General features: G+C 47.2%; 1 protein-coding gene across 1 annotated transcript in view; it reads right to left on the bottom strand.

Moving 5' to 3' along the window:
* The window catches only part of LOC142012529 (scavenger receptor cysteine-rich type 1 protein M130-like), a 48,655-nt gene that overhangs the window by 17,266 nt on the left and 16,463 nt on the right, over nt 1-14,926 (bottom strand). Inside the window, exons 6-11 of the mRNA XM_074992957.1 lie at nt 8,883-9,188; nt 7,118-7,252; nt 4,457-4,783; nt 3,598-3,633; nt 3,112-3,249; nt 1,073-1,165 (exon numbers count right to left, since the gene is read on the bottom strand). Of these exons, the coding sequence (XP_074849058.1) occupies nt 1,073-1,165; nt 3,112-3,249; nt 3,598-3,633; nt 4,457-4,783; nt 7,118-7,252; nt 8,883-9,188 (1,035 nt within the window). The remainder of the gene's footprint in view (nt 1-1,072; nt 1,166-3,111; nt 3,250-3,597; nt 3,634-4,456; nt 4,784-7,117; nt 7,253-8,882; nt 9,189-14,926) is intronic.

The following is a 14,926-nucleotide window of genomic DNA, read 5'->3' as shown; positions in this document are numbered from 1 at the left end:
TAGCACACATCGAAATAAGGGAGCCAGGCACAGCTGCAGACAGGGTCACGGGGCGGACTCAACAGCAAGTCGCTCCCTTAAAGGGCCCCTCCCAGACACACTTTCATTAAACAGTGCAAGATACACAGAGCCAACAACTAGTTGCAGACCCTGTATATGCAGCACGGACCCCCAGCTGCAGCAGCAGCAGCCAGAAGCCCTGGGCTAAGGGCTGCTGCCCACGGTGACCACAGAGCCCCGCAAGGGCTGGAGAGAGAGTATCTCTCAACCCCCCAGCTGATGGCCGCCATGGAGGACCCCGCTATTTCGATGTTGCGGGACGCGGATGGTCTACACGTCCCTACTTCGATGTTGAACGTCGAAGTAGGGCGCTATTCCCATCCCCTCATGGGGTTAGCGACTTCGACGTCTCGCCGCCTAACGTCGATTTCAACTTCGAAATAGCGCCCAACACGTGTAGACGTGACGGGCGCTATTTCGAAGTTACTGCCGCTACTTCGAAGTAGCGTGCACGTGTAGACGCAGCTCTGTTGTGGCATAAAAGTGGGAATAGGGAATGTTCTGAACTAGGGGGCATATGAAGGTAGCAGCTTAAAGTGCTATTTAAACCCAGCTCACTGAGTCCAGGAGATCATGAGGGCCACGGCTTGGCACCGCTGTGCCACCCAGCCTACGGAGTACTGGAGCATATAAAGGGTCAGCTTGTGAGTGCTGATTAACTGGTCCACTCAGAGGTGCTGTTAGTGTGAGTGTTTTCATCTGAAGCAGAGCTCCATATGAGGACAGACACAAGCAGCACACTCATAGAATTATAGCCTTCCTCCCCTCAGGAAGAGTAACCCTAATAAACAAGCACACCCCAAAGCAACAGGCAAGGCTGGCAACAGCTGTCTGCTGTCATTTACACCAGTGAAGACTGAGTGCTATGTGGGAACAAATCACTAACAAAGCGTATCAGTGGTGTTCCCGGGCTCTCAGGGCCAAGGGCTGAAGAGATTTAGCTCTGGGGCAGGCCCTCAGGATGGAAAGTGCAGGAGGTATATTTGCTCCATTAGGAATGAGATACACAGACCTGAGCGACCCAGCTTCAGCTTCTCCCCATACAGGTTATAATCAATCTCCTCATATACAGCTTCAGTGAAAGGGTCCGACTTTCTTCTGGAGCCTGAAAACAAAGGGGAGAGTTTGGCAGGATGCCAGAGAATAGAACTGAAGAGAGATTAGACTCTGTGAGGTCCTACAGACCCTCAACCTGGAGCCAGTGTAGGAATTAGCCTTATGGTACATTCCTACTGCTTTATCCATGCAGTATTTAAGCAAGTGTCCCAGTGATGAGGCCCACATCCCACTCCACAACGTCCCTTGGAGACAATTCCATGGGCAGATTTACGGTCATGATGTCTTCCCTCATGTTCATGCTAAATGGTCCCTCATGCTCTGATCCCATTGCTCCTGGTTATTCCTCCTCTTATACTAAATAATTCCTGTGCTAGCATGGTGTTTACAGTAACCACTAAGTGAAAATAATAGTATTTTTCTGCTGGTCAAGAACCCAGTGAGGAGGAACTAACTAATATTTGTGTAGTGATATTATAATGAAAAGTGCTCTGAGGGCCGCGGGTTAGTATCAGTGGGGGTTTTCTGTTTTGTTTTCATTTTGTTTGTTTGTTTGGCCATGATCACCAAAGCTCTTTTCCAGCATTTCTCCTTCCTCCTTCCTACCCTCCACTCCATCGCTCTGTCCAGGAACTTTACCCCACTTTGCTTTTTTGCACTTTCGAATCTTGATGTCTTACTTTTCTGTACTTACTGAAACACTGTTGGGGTAAGTTACAGCTACATAACAGCAGAGAACACTGAGAGCCAGGACTGGTGGCTGTAAACAAACTTCATGGGACCCACGGGAAACTTGGCCACACCCATGATAAGCAGTCGTCTGGCTAACTAGAACCATGACGGATGACGGATGATACCAGATGAGAGAGTTCCGGAGTAGAGAGGCTCAATCTATTGCTCAAGATGGGTCTGCATTTGTGTCTAAAGCTGTCCTCCATTGGAATGGGTGTGACCCTTGCCAATAGCTCTATCTGTCACTCCGCTGCAGGCTTGTCTGAAACTGGATATAGCCTTCAGCAATTGGACGGTGCAGCGGCTGACAGGGCATAGCATGTTACTAATATCTTTAACCCCCTTTGTTTTATTTGTCTGTCCTCGTCCCTGCTCTCAACTCCTGCCAGTGCAGCAGCATCCGTAAGTATTATTGCTGTGTTATTCATTCCCACAGCCAGATTCTCCAGGAAAATATTAAATCCAACATGACTTTGTGTGGGCCCTGTTAGAAGATAGATATTCAGGCCTGCCTGTAAAGGCCCATTCTTTAATAATTTAGGCATATCTTACCCTTTTGCTAATTACAGGGGTATAAAAATTTAGAATCAAAACTACAGTCTCTCTCTCTCCATGACAGTCTGTGGCCTTGTCCTTAAGGTGAGGCCTTCGGGGCATCCATAAGCTGGGAAACTACAGTCACACCCTAACACATTCCAAAGCAGTCCCATTGAAATGAAGCAATCTGGGGCCCTGAGAAAGGTGATCCAATCTAGTGCCTCCAGAGAAAGGGAAGCATCCAGCAGGTTTAAAGGAAACATAGGTCAATAGCTCTCTGTCTGGCAAGGTCCCACTTATCGATAGCGGGAGTTGTGAAGTACTCATTTCTCTAATGTTTTATCATGATGCTCCCCACTGCTTTATTGCTCATTTGTCTGGTCGTTGTCTGGTTTTTCAATTGTTTCTGTCCACTGTATAATTAATGTTGTTGGGTGTAAACCAAGCTAACCCCAATACACATCCAATGGTTTGCATCTCCAGACTTTGAGTATCTCTCTTGGCATGTGAAGGACCAGAGAAGCAGGAGGGTCAAGGGATGAGCCCTTGAACAGACCCTCATAGCTTCACGAAGGGCCCTTGCACTCCTTCAGTACATCTTCTCCTCACTCCCCCCCTATTGCAGCTCAAGGTCTGCTCACAGCCCTGCCCCTCTCTTCACCTTCACCCCACCCCACCCCTGCTATTCCACAAGCGTTTCACACAGTCAGACAAAGCAGGACCCACCTCTGCGCTGGGCCCTGGCGCTTTGCACCTGCACCCCCAGAATGATTAAGACCAGGCAGAGCAGGGCCCCCAGGATAATGCAAATGACCACAGGCACTGTGACTCTCCCACTGTCAATCAGAAGGCGACGCGGAGGAGCTGGATAGAAACAAACATACAACAGGGAGAGATTAGTCTGTGAGAGTCGCCGGCGTGGGGACAGGCAGCTCTCAAGTTGCTTGTTGCTCGGCCCAGGACAACAGGGTAATGTGCTGAGACAGTCTGTGCATCGTGTGGTTGCTCTTTACACCCTGGGCCCTACAGGCCGTGTCCACTGGAACCAATAGACAAGAATGTCCGGGTCTGCACCACCTGGAGCTCCCACCCAGGTGTTGTTTACCCTTAGATTTCACCCACAATGTAAAGCAGCTCAAGGTGCTCAAGGTGGAGGTCCCATCTCATCACCCTGTGAGAAGATTAATCCTTGATGGGAGGGAGATATTTTACCTCTTTGAGTCAGTGAAGCTGTTGTCTTTGTCACGCCTGTGAAGGGAAAGGAAAGGAGAGTTGGAGTCTCAAGTAACAGACAGGTGTTACATAGGAGAATGTCCGTTCTGTCTACATAACTACACTGGCTATACCATCATAGGACATCCTACCACATCAGCCACACCATCAGGAGGCTGGTCACCTGCACATCTATTGATGTGGTAGACGCCATCATGTGCCAGGAATGCCTCTCTGCCATGTACCTTGACCATTGCCGAAACAGACTAACATGGCTGCCCTTCTGAAAGATCGGGTACTGTGCATGATACAGATGATAATAGGGTTTATCGGTATATTAAACTTTCATTTCAGGACGTCATAGTGGAAAATTTAAAACTGGGTGTATTTTATCATTTATGGATTTGCTGTTCAGCTTTTAATATGGATGCTGAAATCTTTATGCATAGCTTCTGCTGGAGTGTTCAGTTTTGTATACCTGAGTCTGTTCTGCCTCTTTCCGTGCCTCTGCCTAACTGCTTAGAGGGGATTCAAATGCTCACAGATTAGTCAAATGAAAGTCACCTACACTAGCATAGAATAGCAAAGACGAGAAATACCATTGTTACTCCTGGGCTCAAAATGAAACTGAAACTCAGCCACGATGCCCCTCTCTCCCATACACACACAACCTCACACACAAACTTGTTGGGAATTCTCCAACCTCACAGCTGGAGCCTTCTCTGACTGATCCTTTGGGGGTGGACAATAGCCACAGAACTGCACGAGTGAGCCTCTCTATCAAGAGGCTTTCCCGGGCTCTCACTGGCTGATTGCAGTTTGCGATGCCAGCTTCTTTTATAATTTTATGTATAATTACCATCTGAAGAACCATTGCAAATGATATGGGCCTCTTCTGATCGGTAATCACATGACTGCTGTTTCCATGGGCCTGATGGGCACTGCCATAGGGAGCTGTGTTGTTCCGTACACTTAACCTCGTCCAGCCACATGGGACCAGAACCTTCCCCATATCGAAATTCTCCTGCAATTCGCCCTCCCTCTCCACAGTGCAGCTGTTTGCAGACAATTGCCAGGGTCGCTCCAGACATCTGACCGGAGCAAAAACTGCCCCACGTCCCATTGTAGAAAACCTCCAGCCGCCCGGCACAGTCAGAGCCGTTGACCAGCTGCAGATCCGTGAACTCTAGAAGGAAATGCACAAAAAGGGAATTTAAATGCCTGATACTAAAAGCTTTTGGGTTACACTAAGAGTTAGATTGGTATAAGGCAGCTTGTATCAACCTACTTATCTCAGCGTATGCACCAGTGTATACAGCCTTGCTCCCACCTGCATAAGTGCCCTGCTACCCCAACGTAAGTCCATCTCCACAACAGGCAGAGGGTTTATGCCCAGGTACTAGGGCAACACAAGACTTACTTGACTGTTAGCGATCATTCTTGTTAATTTCACAGCTCCACGCCAATGTAAGGGACTGTTGGCCCCTTACTAAAATTTTGGCAGGCTGGCCCCAGTACCAACATGAGGGGGAAAGTTCAATGAGGAAACGAGACCATGAAACTGACAGTCCCCAGAAACTATGAGGATAAGTCAACTCTCCAGGTCCGCCTAACATACAGGCAGGCAGGCAAACCAGAGAATCAGAAGGCCAGGGGGTCCTGTCCTCCATGTGAGCTGGATCAGCCTGGGTCAGACAGAGTGGGGCCAAGCTAAGGAAAGAGCAGGGGCCTGAGCTGAGCAGAGCTGTGCCAGCCAGAGAGGGCCACACAGCCCAAAAGTAGATCCTGTGCTGGGAGCAGGGCTACAGTCACAAATCCTGAGAGACAGCCCCAAGAGCAGATCGTGAGACACAGCGCTGGAGCAGATCCATATTGGGAGCAGGGCTGTACCCACAGGGCCAGACTTGGAGGAGAATTGTAACCCAGGCTGGGGGCTGACACTGGAGAGGAGGGTCCTACCACCCAGAGCCTGAAGGTGTGTAGCCGCTCCCAGAGCAAGTGTCCAACTCACAGCATCCCTGCAGTATAGACAAGGCCTGCGATGGAGGGCTGGGAATGATGAGGATCAGACTGAGAACTAAGTGTCCTGACACTCCAGCAAGACTGTTTGTGATGTCCCCGTGCCACAGAGTAGGGTGATGTGTTTTCCTTTAACCCAGGGGTGAGGAGCCCCCAGCCCATGGCTGGATCTGTATCCAGACCCTGAGGCTCAGGGCTCCACTACATAGTATCCGGCCTGCAATGGGGTGAGGGTGCAGAGCCCTGAGCTTCTCAGGCTGTATCAGGCAAGCCAGGGCCAGCACTGTGGGTGCTGCTGGCATGCGGCGGGGAGGGGGGCACAGGGGCACAGGAAGTGGCTTGATGACACTGACACTGTTCCCCCACCTGGAGGAAGAGAAGCGGGAGAGGCAGAGGCCTTTGCATTGGTGCCTGGAGGCTTCATCCCACTGCTCTGATTGGCCAGAATTCCAGCAAGAACTTTACCCTGCTTACTATGAAATTGACAAGTAAGCCAGGCTGGGTAGTGGGGTCTAGCCAGAGCCCATGTGCCTGCAGGCTGCCTGCTGGGCTGCTGCCTAGGATTCTGGCTTCTCATTCCCAGCAGGGCTGCTTCATGGGGTCCCTAATTCATGCAGGAGCTTTGCTGCACCGAGGCTCCCAAATCTCAGCTCCCTGGTGTTGCCTGGTTCCCAGCTCCCTGCTCCCAGACAGAAGTCTGGCTGCTGTCCAGCGCTCCTGGCTTCCCCCTTCTTGCTGCCCTGAGGCTTCTGGGCCCTCAGCAGGAGCACAACTCCCCACGAGGGCTCTCAGCTCCCACTTCCTGATGGATGGATGGCCATGCCCCTGGTGGGCAGCAGAGAACTGAGAGCTCAGAGTGCAGCTGTGCTGCCAACAGAGGACAGGGAGTGAGGAGCATGGGGCAGCCCCCAGCTCAGGCCCCCCACTGCCCTTTTTCATTTGGTGGAAGTGCTCCTGGTGTGGACATGCGCCACTGGCAGCAGAAGGGCACTGTGGACCTGACCCACCCAAGTAATTACTGCAGCTGCTGTATATCAGCCTAACGTGGTCAACTTCTAGTTTGTGGTGTAGACATGCCCCATCTGGGTGTGAAGAGTGAAATCCCGGTGATCACTAAGGATTCTGCAGCAGCAAATGCCAGAAAGAATCACTTCAAGAAACACTTCAGGAATCTGGAAACCACAGGCTCATTAGAAATACAACAGTCACCTCTGGAAAGTCACCATTTCCGCACAGTTACACAAGCCCAGAGAGCCAAAATTGATCAGTGACTGAATCTCTGTGCATGTGGGAAATTTTGTGATTTCTCCAATACTCGTGAGTGGAAAGAGATAGCAAGTGGTGACTTTCTGTGGGGCCTGTGGTTTGGAGGGAGGTACGAGAGCAACAGAGACAACAACAGTGAGAAAGATTTCCTATCATTCTCACTCTCCTCAAATGTCCATCCCCCTCCATTAAGCTCTCTAGTAATCAGACTCAACGGAGCATTCAGAGACCAGACCTGAGCAGAGGACCCCTGCGTCCTGTTTGTGTTCACAGTTGTGCTGGCCCCAGCCTGCAGAAGGACATGCCCACAGATCAGATTCGTTTCCAGAGCAGTTCACATCGTCCAGCCAGATCTGCCCAGATCCCTGACCATAGTGAGCAGAGATAGAGGCACTGATGGCGTGTCCACATCCCAGCTGTTTGCAAACCACATTGGAGTCTGACAAATCCCAGGAATCATCACAGACTGTCCCCCAGGTGCCTTTGTAGTAAATCTCCACTCTTCCGGCACAGCGACCCGCTCCATTCACCAGTCTGATCCGCCTGCTCCCTGCAGGGATAGAGCCCAGGTATTAAACATTCAATAAAACAATAAGTGAACAGCTTCCAATTCAATCAGTGAGGCCCCTACAATGGCAAAAGCTTTAAACATCTGTCTTTAACCAGAAACTTGGAATTAAAAAAAAACATAGAACAAGAAAATTACGAAGACTTTTTAGAGAAAACTAGTGCTAAAAAGCTTGTTAAGGTAAGGGAATAATTGTGAATTCTTTCCTCATCTAAGTAATCTATGTGGAATTCCCCACAGTAAGAGCTAACCATGAGAGTAAAGGTATGCAGGATCAGTCCTTATTGGAAAAGTTGAGGGGTTTTTTTCAAGTGGTTCTGACTTGATATGAATCAAGTGTTTGAGAAATTCATTATTAGCCAATACGTTTACCATAAACTGATTTTTAAAAAAAAAAAAAATGGCATGGTATTGTGAGATATCAGGGACCAGAGAAAAGCAAACATGGTATCAATTTATTTTACAAATAGAGTAAGAAAGGCAATTTGATGCATTTCTCTCCATTAAAATCCCATGTCGGTAAGACTCAATTCTGCTCCTATTGAAATCAACAGCATCAAACTTCCACTACCACAATGAAAGCAGTGGTGGATCCTTCATGGGCCCTAGTTACCCTGCAACCAGAATATGCATGAATAAAATTTTGGTGCAGTAGCATTACAGTGCATAATATAGGACATACTTGAAGGTTACCAGTGTTAAGGGCCCAGATTTATTTTTACTGTGGAATCTTAAAGTTAATAAACATATCAGCATAAAGAACACTAGAATTATCTTTTACAAAGCAAATATGTACATATCAGTAACAATAATAGTTTTATTCTTCCCTTTAAGTGAAGCAACATTACACAGTTACACAAGTTGTACATAACTATATCTCACAGTAGCAACAATTTCTGTTTTACTCCTGACTCACAATACTGCTATCCCGGCCTCTCTTGACCAAATTGGCTTACATAGGATTTTCTTTCCCTATTATTCCTTCCTGATTCTGGACAGCACATGATATAACAGTAAGAAGTCACTTAAAATATTAAAGATGCTTAGAAAATTATTTTGTCCTGGAAAAAAAATAGACAAATTAAAATTTTTAATTTTCATCCAAAAAATGCTTTTTGCATAAAAACCTGACCATGGCTAATGAAAACTGCCTTTTGTGAACATTTACATTTTGTTGCAAATATTTTTCATCAGAAAAGAGTCTGATCAAAAGTTCTTGACTAATAAATGCAAGACTTCTATAAAATGGCTATTTCATCTGTATATAAATCCGGTATGTTCAGGCTAGATGGTCCAAAGTTTGAATCCCAGATCCATATCTTGTAGAGCTCTGATGAGATCTCAGCACAAAGAGGGAGGCCCTTCAGTGGGTCATGTTCCTACTGAAAGAACACTGGATGTTTGTAAGATTTTCATAGTAACTCACCTAAGCAAACGACACCGACGTCCTCAGCAATTCCTGCCTGGGCTGTCTCAGACATGGAAATGTCACAGAGAGTCAGACGAGTCTCATTCCCAGCACACTGGACCCATCTCAGGCCCACAGTTCCTTGCTCAGACTTAGGGGGGTTATAAGCTTTCTCAGCGACTCCGCACTGGAGCTCCCTGCACACCACGCTGGCATCGTTCATGTCCCACTGCTCATCCAGCACTCGGCTCCACACACCACCGAGGGAAATCTCCACTCTGCCGTCGCACCGGCTCTCTCCGTTCCTCAGCCTGAGCGACTCCGAGCGACCTGGGCTCAGGAGAGAGGGGAGACATGCTGAGTAACTCTCCCTGCTGTTATTGCATTCAAAATAATGCACAGGTGTGAAAGGAAACAGGTTTCTGCACAAAGTGTCTAAGTGGAAGATAACCCTCGTTGTGCAGTGAGACTCTGGCAGGGGATTCATTTGTCTCTATTCAGAGATGCAGGTGTGATGGCAGGTAAGATTTCCCCAGCTCTAAGGCCAGATCCTGTGTGGAGCTGGGCCCCTCCAATGTCATGTGGAATGCTCTCCTTCCATAAGGCATCAATTTGAGCAGAGGTGCTCTGGAGCAGTAGGCAGATCAGTCTCCTGATTACCAAAATGCCAAATGCAAAAGGGCCCAGTGCTCACCCCACACACTGAGAGCAGCGGCGCTGGGAGACAGCTGTGATTTACAACAAGTCTGGGAAGCAGCCTGCAATGAGCTCCCCAAGGTCCTCACTTCCCAGCCACTATTCCCAGATCCAGCACTGCCAGGACACATGGCTCTTTCTTCAAATGCGCATCTGGCCTGTTTGTCCCTGTTCCGTGCCCGTTCATGACTGACGATCACCGAGTAAGCTCCAAACTCATAAGAAGCCATCACAAGAATGCTTGTGAAGGATTTTTCCAGGGCAGGTCATCAGCTCTGAACATGGGAGGTCATCAGCTCTGAACATGTGTCACTTTTCTCATGAACTCTAGCTATTGGCCAGGTTAGAGGTGATGTGTGGAGGGATGAACGCCCTCCCAAGAAACGGGCAAGACCATCCTGATTTTTAATATTTTTTTAATTGTACATTGAATACACACATCACATAAATGTACTGAAGTGGGAGAAGTGAAGACTCTTTCAGATAATTACTGTTATTGCAGATTTATAAAGTGTATAAAGTACCTTGCCTTCCCAAGAATCCCTGTTGTTTAAAGTCATTATGATTTATAAAATGGTTAACATTTCCCAAACATTAGAAAATACCCATATCTATGTCACAGAGGACAGCAGTGACTAGACGTGGTTGGAAATTTTCCAATAAAATTAAAAATGCCCATTCACTAAACCTCAGATTTCTCACAAAAACCAGTTGGGTTTAATGAACTTTCATTGAACATTCATTGTCTCCCATGAAACCTTTCAGCCAAGTAGGTTTCCTTGCCTGGAGGGCTGCTGGGGAGCCTTACCGTGCAGACCAACACAGGACTAGGTACTACAGGCTTCTAACATCTCTGAGACAATGCCACCATGCTGATTGCCCTGGTACAGGAAATCCATATTTTTTAGGGCCCGTGGTTCTGAGACAGCTCTTCCATGCCAGGCTTCCAGTTTCCCCACTAGATCTGGGAGCCTGACAGCCCTGGGAGACCCAGTTCATGCCAAGACTGTCAGATCTTCCAGGCTTGCCACCCTACAGCAGAAAGCGTGGAAACTCTAATTCTAATTCGGGCTTGGCTCTGGGCTCCATGGCAGAGAACTTAGAAACACTAAGAAGCACAGTTTGAGCTGGTGCTCTCAGGGATTCCTGACTCACTGCCAGGGAGCTGGTAGTCTGAGTGTATTGGGACAGGTCCAGGTTCTGCAACTTGAAGAAAGTGTCACTTACAAACTGCTTCAGGCCAGGCACACCACTTGGCCTGCCCTCCTCCAGTTGTGCTTACACCACATGTGGTTAGCTTGTGCTCCGCTTCCTGCAACCTTCAGTGGCTTGATGAGCCCCGGAGACAGTCTAGAGACTTCACTCCCTAACCTATCAAGTCCAAACTCAGGGACCCACCTATCCAAATGCAGCTTCACTCTGACTTCATTAGCTGCCACACCTCTCATGGCTGATTGACCCAAGTGCTCAGCAGTGAAAGATGTGATTGGCTATGGTAGCCAGAAATGTCAATTGCTAGGAAGTGATGAATTTGGTTAATTGCTTTGGCATGGCTCTTTCACCTCTAGTGCAAGGAGTGGAAGGTGTACAGTTTAGTGGACTTAGGCAAGGAACTTTGCTGTGTGTGTGTCAGGGCTGTTCCCCATTCCACACACCAAGTGCAGAAAGTGAGGTCCCACAAAAATTTAAAAACACCTTGCCTATAAAAGGTTTTGCTTAAAAAGCTCCCCAAGATCACAGATTTCCTGACCTTGGGATTTAATCATTGCCACCACCCAAATAACTTAAAAAAAAAAAAAAAACCTTTAGACCAGGAAACACACCTGGAACTCTTCCTATGGGATACCCCAAGCTCTTAACCCTCCCTGAGGAGCGAGCTTAGACACAAAGGGTGTGTCTACAATTGCACTCCTCTTTCAAAAGAGGTATGCAAATGAGGTATAAATTTGCATATTCAGCACCTCATTTGCATGTTCTAATTTCAAAAGAGCTTCTTTCAAAAGAAGAAAGCTGGTGTAGATGCTGCTCTTTTGAAAGTAAACCCATCTTCAAAAGAATCCTTCTTCCCTTTATTTAATGGGAAGAAGGATTCTTTTGAAGATGGGATTTACTTTCAAAAAAGCAGCATCTACACTGGCTTTCTTGTTTTGAAAGAAGCTCTTTCGAAATCAGAATATGCAAATGAGGTGCTGAACATGAAAATGTATACCTCCTTTGCATTTTCAATTTACCTCGTTTGCATACCTCTTTTGAAAGAGGAATGCAAGTGTAGACACACCCAAAGAAACTTGCATGTTGTCAAGTATCAGAGGGGTAGCTGTGTTAGTCTGGATCTGTAGCAGCAACGAAGGGTCCTGTGGCACCTTATAGACTAACAGAAAAGTTTAGAGCATGAGTTTTCGTGAGTTAACTCACTTCTTCAGATGCTGGTCCTGGAAATCTGCAAGGCCAGGTATAAATAGGCCAGAGCAAGGCTGGGGATAATGAGGTTAGCTCAGTCAGGAAGGCTGAGTTGTATTGTCATCAGTAGATCTGGAGGTGTGAACTCCAAGAGAGGGGAAGCTGCTTTTGTATTTAGCCAGCCATTCACAGTCTTTGTTTAATCCTGAGCTGAGGGTATTGAATTTGCAGATGAATTGTAGCTCAGCAATTTCTCTTTGCAGTCTGTTCTTGAAATTTCTTTGCTGTAGGATAGCTACTTTTAAATCTGCTACTGTGTGTCCTGGGAGATTGAAGTGCTCTCCTATGGGTTTTTGTATATTGCCATTTCTGATGTCTGATTTGTGTGCATTTATTCTTTTACGTAGAGACTGTCCAGTTTGTCCGATGTATATGGCAGAGGGGCATTGCTGGCACATGATGGCATAAATTACATTGGTAGATGTGCAGCTGAATGAGCCCACGATGGTGTGGCTGATCCAGTTAGGTCCTGTAATGATGTTGCTGGTGTGTATATGTGGGCAGAGCTGGCAACGAGGTATGTTGCATGGATGGGTCCCTGAGTTAGAGTGACTGTGGTGCGGCGTATAGTTGCTTGTTAGGATTTGTTTTAGGTTGGCAGGTTGTCTGTGAGCAATGATAGGTCTGCCTCCCAAGGCCTGTGAAAGTGTGGGATCATTGTCCAGGATGGGTTGTAGATCCCTGATCATGCGCTGTAGAGGTTTTAGCTGAGGACTGTAGGTGATGGCTAGTGGTGTTCTGTTGGTTTCTCTCTTGGGCTTGTCCTGTAGTAGCAGGCTTCATGGCACACGTCTGGCTCTGTTGATTTGTTTTCTCACTTCCTCAGGTGGGTATTGCAGTCTCAAGAATGCTTGGTGCAGATCCTGTAGGTGTTTGTCTCTGTCGGAGGGGTTGGAACAAATGCGGTTATATCTAAGTGCTTGGCTGTAAACGATGGATCGTGTGGTGTGTCTGGGATGGAAGCTGGAGGCATGAAGGTAGGCGTAGCGGTCAGTGGGTTTATGGTACAGGGTGGTACTGATGTGTCCATTGTGTATAAGCACGGTAGTGTCAAGGAAGTGGATCTCCTGTGTAGATTGGTCCAGGCTGAGCTTGATGTTGGGGTGGAAGTTGTTGAAGTCCCGGTGGAATTCCTCCAGAGTTTCCTTCCCATGGGTCCAGATGATGAAGATGTCGTCAATATTGATATTGTCAATATTGTCAAATTTTGTCAAAATTGACAACATCTTCATCATCTGGACCCATGGGAAGGAAACTCTGGAGGAATTCCACCGGGACTTCAACAACTTCCACCCCAACATCAAGCTCAGCCTGGACCAATCTACACAGGAGATCCACTTCCTTGACACTACCGTGCTTATACACAATGGACACATCAGTTCCACCCTGTACCATAAACCCACTGACCGCTACGCCTACCTTCATGCCTCCAGCTTCCATCCCAGACACACCACACGATCCATCGTTTACAGCCAAGCACTTAGATATAACCGCATTTGTTCCAACCCCTCCGACAGAGACAAACACCTACAGGATCTGCACCAAGCATTCTTGAGACTGCAATACCCACCTGAGGAAGTGAAAAACAAATCAACAGAGCCAGACGTGTGCCACGAAGCCTCCTACTACAGGACAAGCCCAAGAGAGAAACCAACAGAACACCACTAGCCATCACCTACAGTCCTCAGCTAAAACCTCTACAGCGCATGATCAGGGATCTACAACCCATCCTGGACAATGATCCCGCACTTTCACAGGCCTTGGGAGGCAGACCTATCATTGCTCACAGACAACCTGCCAACCTAAAACAAATCCTAACAAGCAACTATACGCCGCACCACAGTCACTCTAACTCAGGGACCCATCCATGCAACATACCTCGTTGCCAGCTCTGCCCACATATACACACCAGCAACATCATTACAGGACCTAACTGGATCAGCCACACCATCGTGGGCTCATTCAGCTGCACATCTACCAATGTAATTTATGCCATCATGTGCCAGCAATGCCCCTCTGCCATATACATCGGACAAACTGGACAGTCTCTACGTAAAAGAATAAATGCACACAAATCAGACATCAGAAATGGCAATATACAAAAACCCATAGGAGGGCACTTCAATCTCCCAGGACACACAGTAGCAGATTTAAAAGTAGCTATCCTACAGCAAAGAAATTTCAAGAACAGACTGCAAAGAGAAATTGCTGAGCTACAATTCATCTGCAAATTCAATACCCTCAGCTCAGGATTAAACAAAGACTGTGAATGGCTGGCTAAATACAAAAGCAGCTTCCCCTCTCTTGGAGTTCACACCTCCAGATCTACTGATGACAATACAACTCAGCCTTCCTGACTGAGCTAACCTCGTTATCCCCAGCCTTGCTCTGGCCTATTTATACCTGGCCTTGCAGATTTCCAGGACCAGCATCTGAAGAAGTGAGTTAACTCACGAAAGCTCATGCTCTAAACTTTTCTGTTAGTCTATAAGGTGCCACAGGACCCTTCATTGCTACCCAAAGAAACTGTAATCTAGAAGCTGACCATTTAGTCTAAGGCATGAACATGCACAGACTCTCCTTTAGGACACAGGGATCAGATCATTTCCTTAAATAACATAATCTGTTCACAAAACAAGAAAAAATAAATCATGCCGGTTACAGCACGGAAAATTATGTCCCTGGAATTCAGCTTAAAATTTACAGGGGAAAAACATCAAGTCATTAACCAATGCAATTAAAACAAAAGGATAGCCAGTCCACACCAAATTCAAAATAACCATAACTTGATCATGTCTAACTACATATTTCCCTTCTACTTACATACAGTGTCTGGTTTTGAGACGGCCAGGATATGTAATGTATTCATTCCAACTGCTTGAGAGCAATTTTTTCTCTGTGTCTTCCCTCTG

This window comes from Carettochelys insculpta, chromosome 1 (assembly GCF_033958435.1).
Source record: "Carettochelys insculpta isolate YL-2023 chromosome 1, ASM3395843v1, whole genome shotgun sequence".
NCBI classification, from domain to species: domain Eukaryota; kingdom Metazoa; phylum Chordata; order Testudines; family Carettochelyidae; genus Carettochelys; species Carettochelys insculpta.
This window is presented reverse-complemented; position numbering and strand designations above follow the sequence as displayed.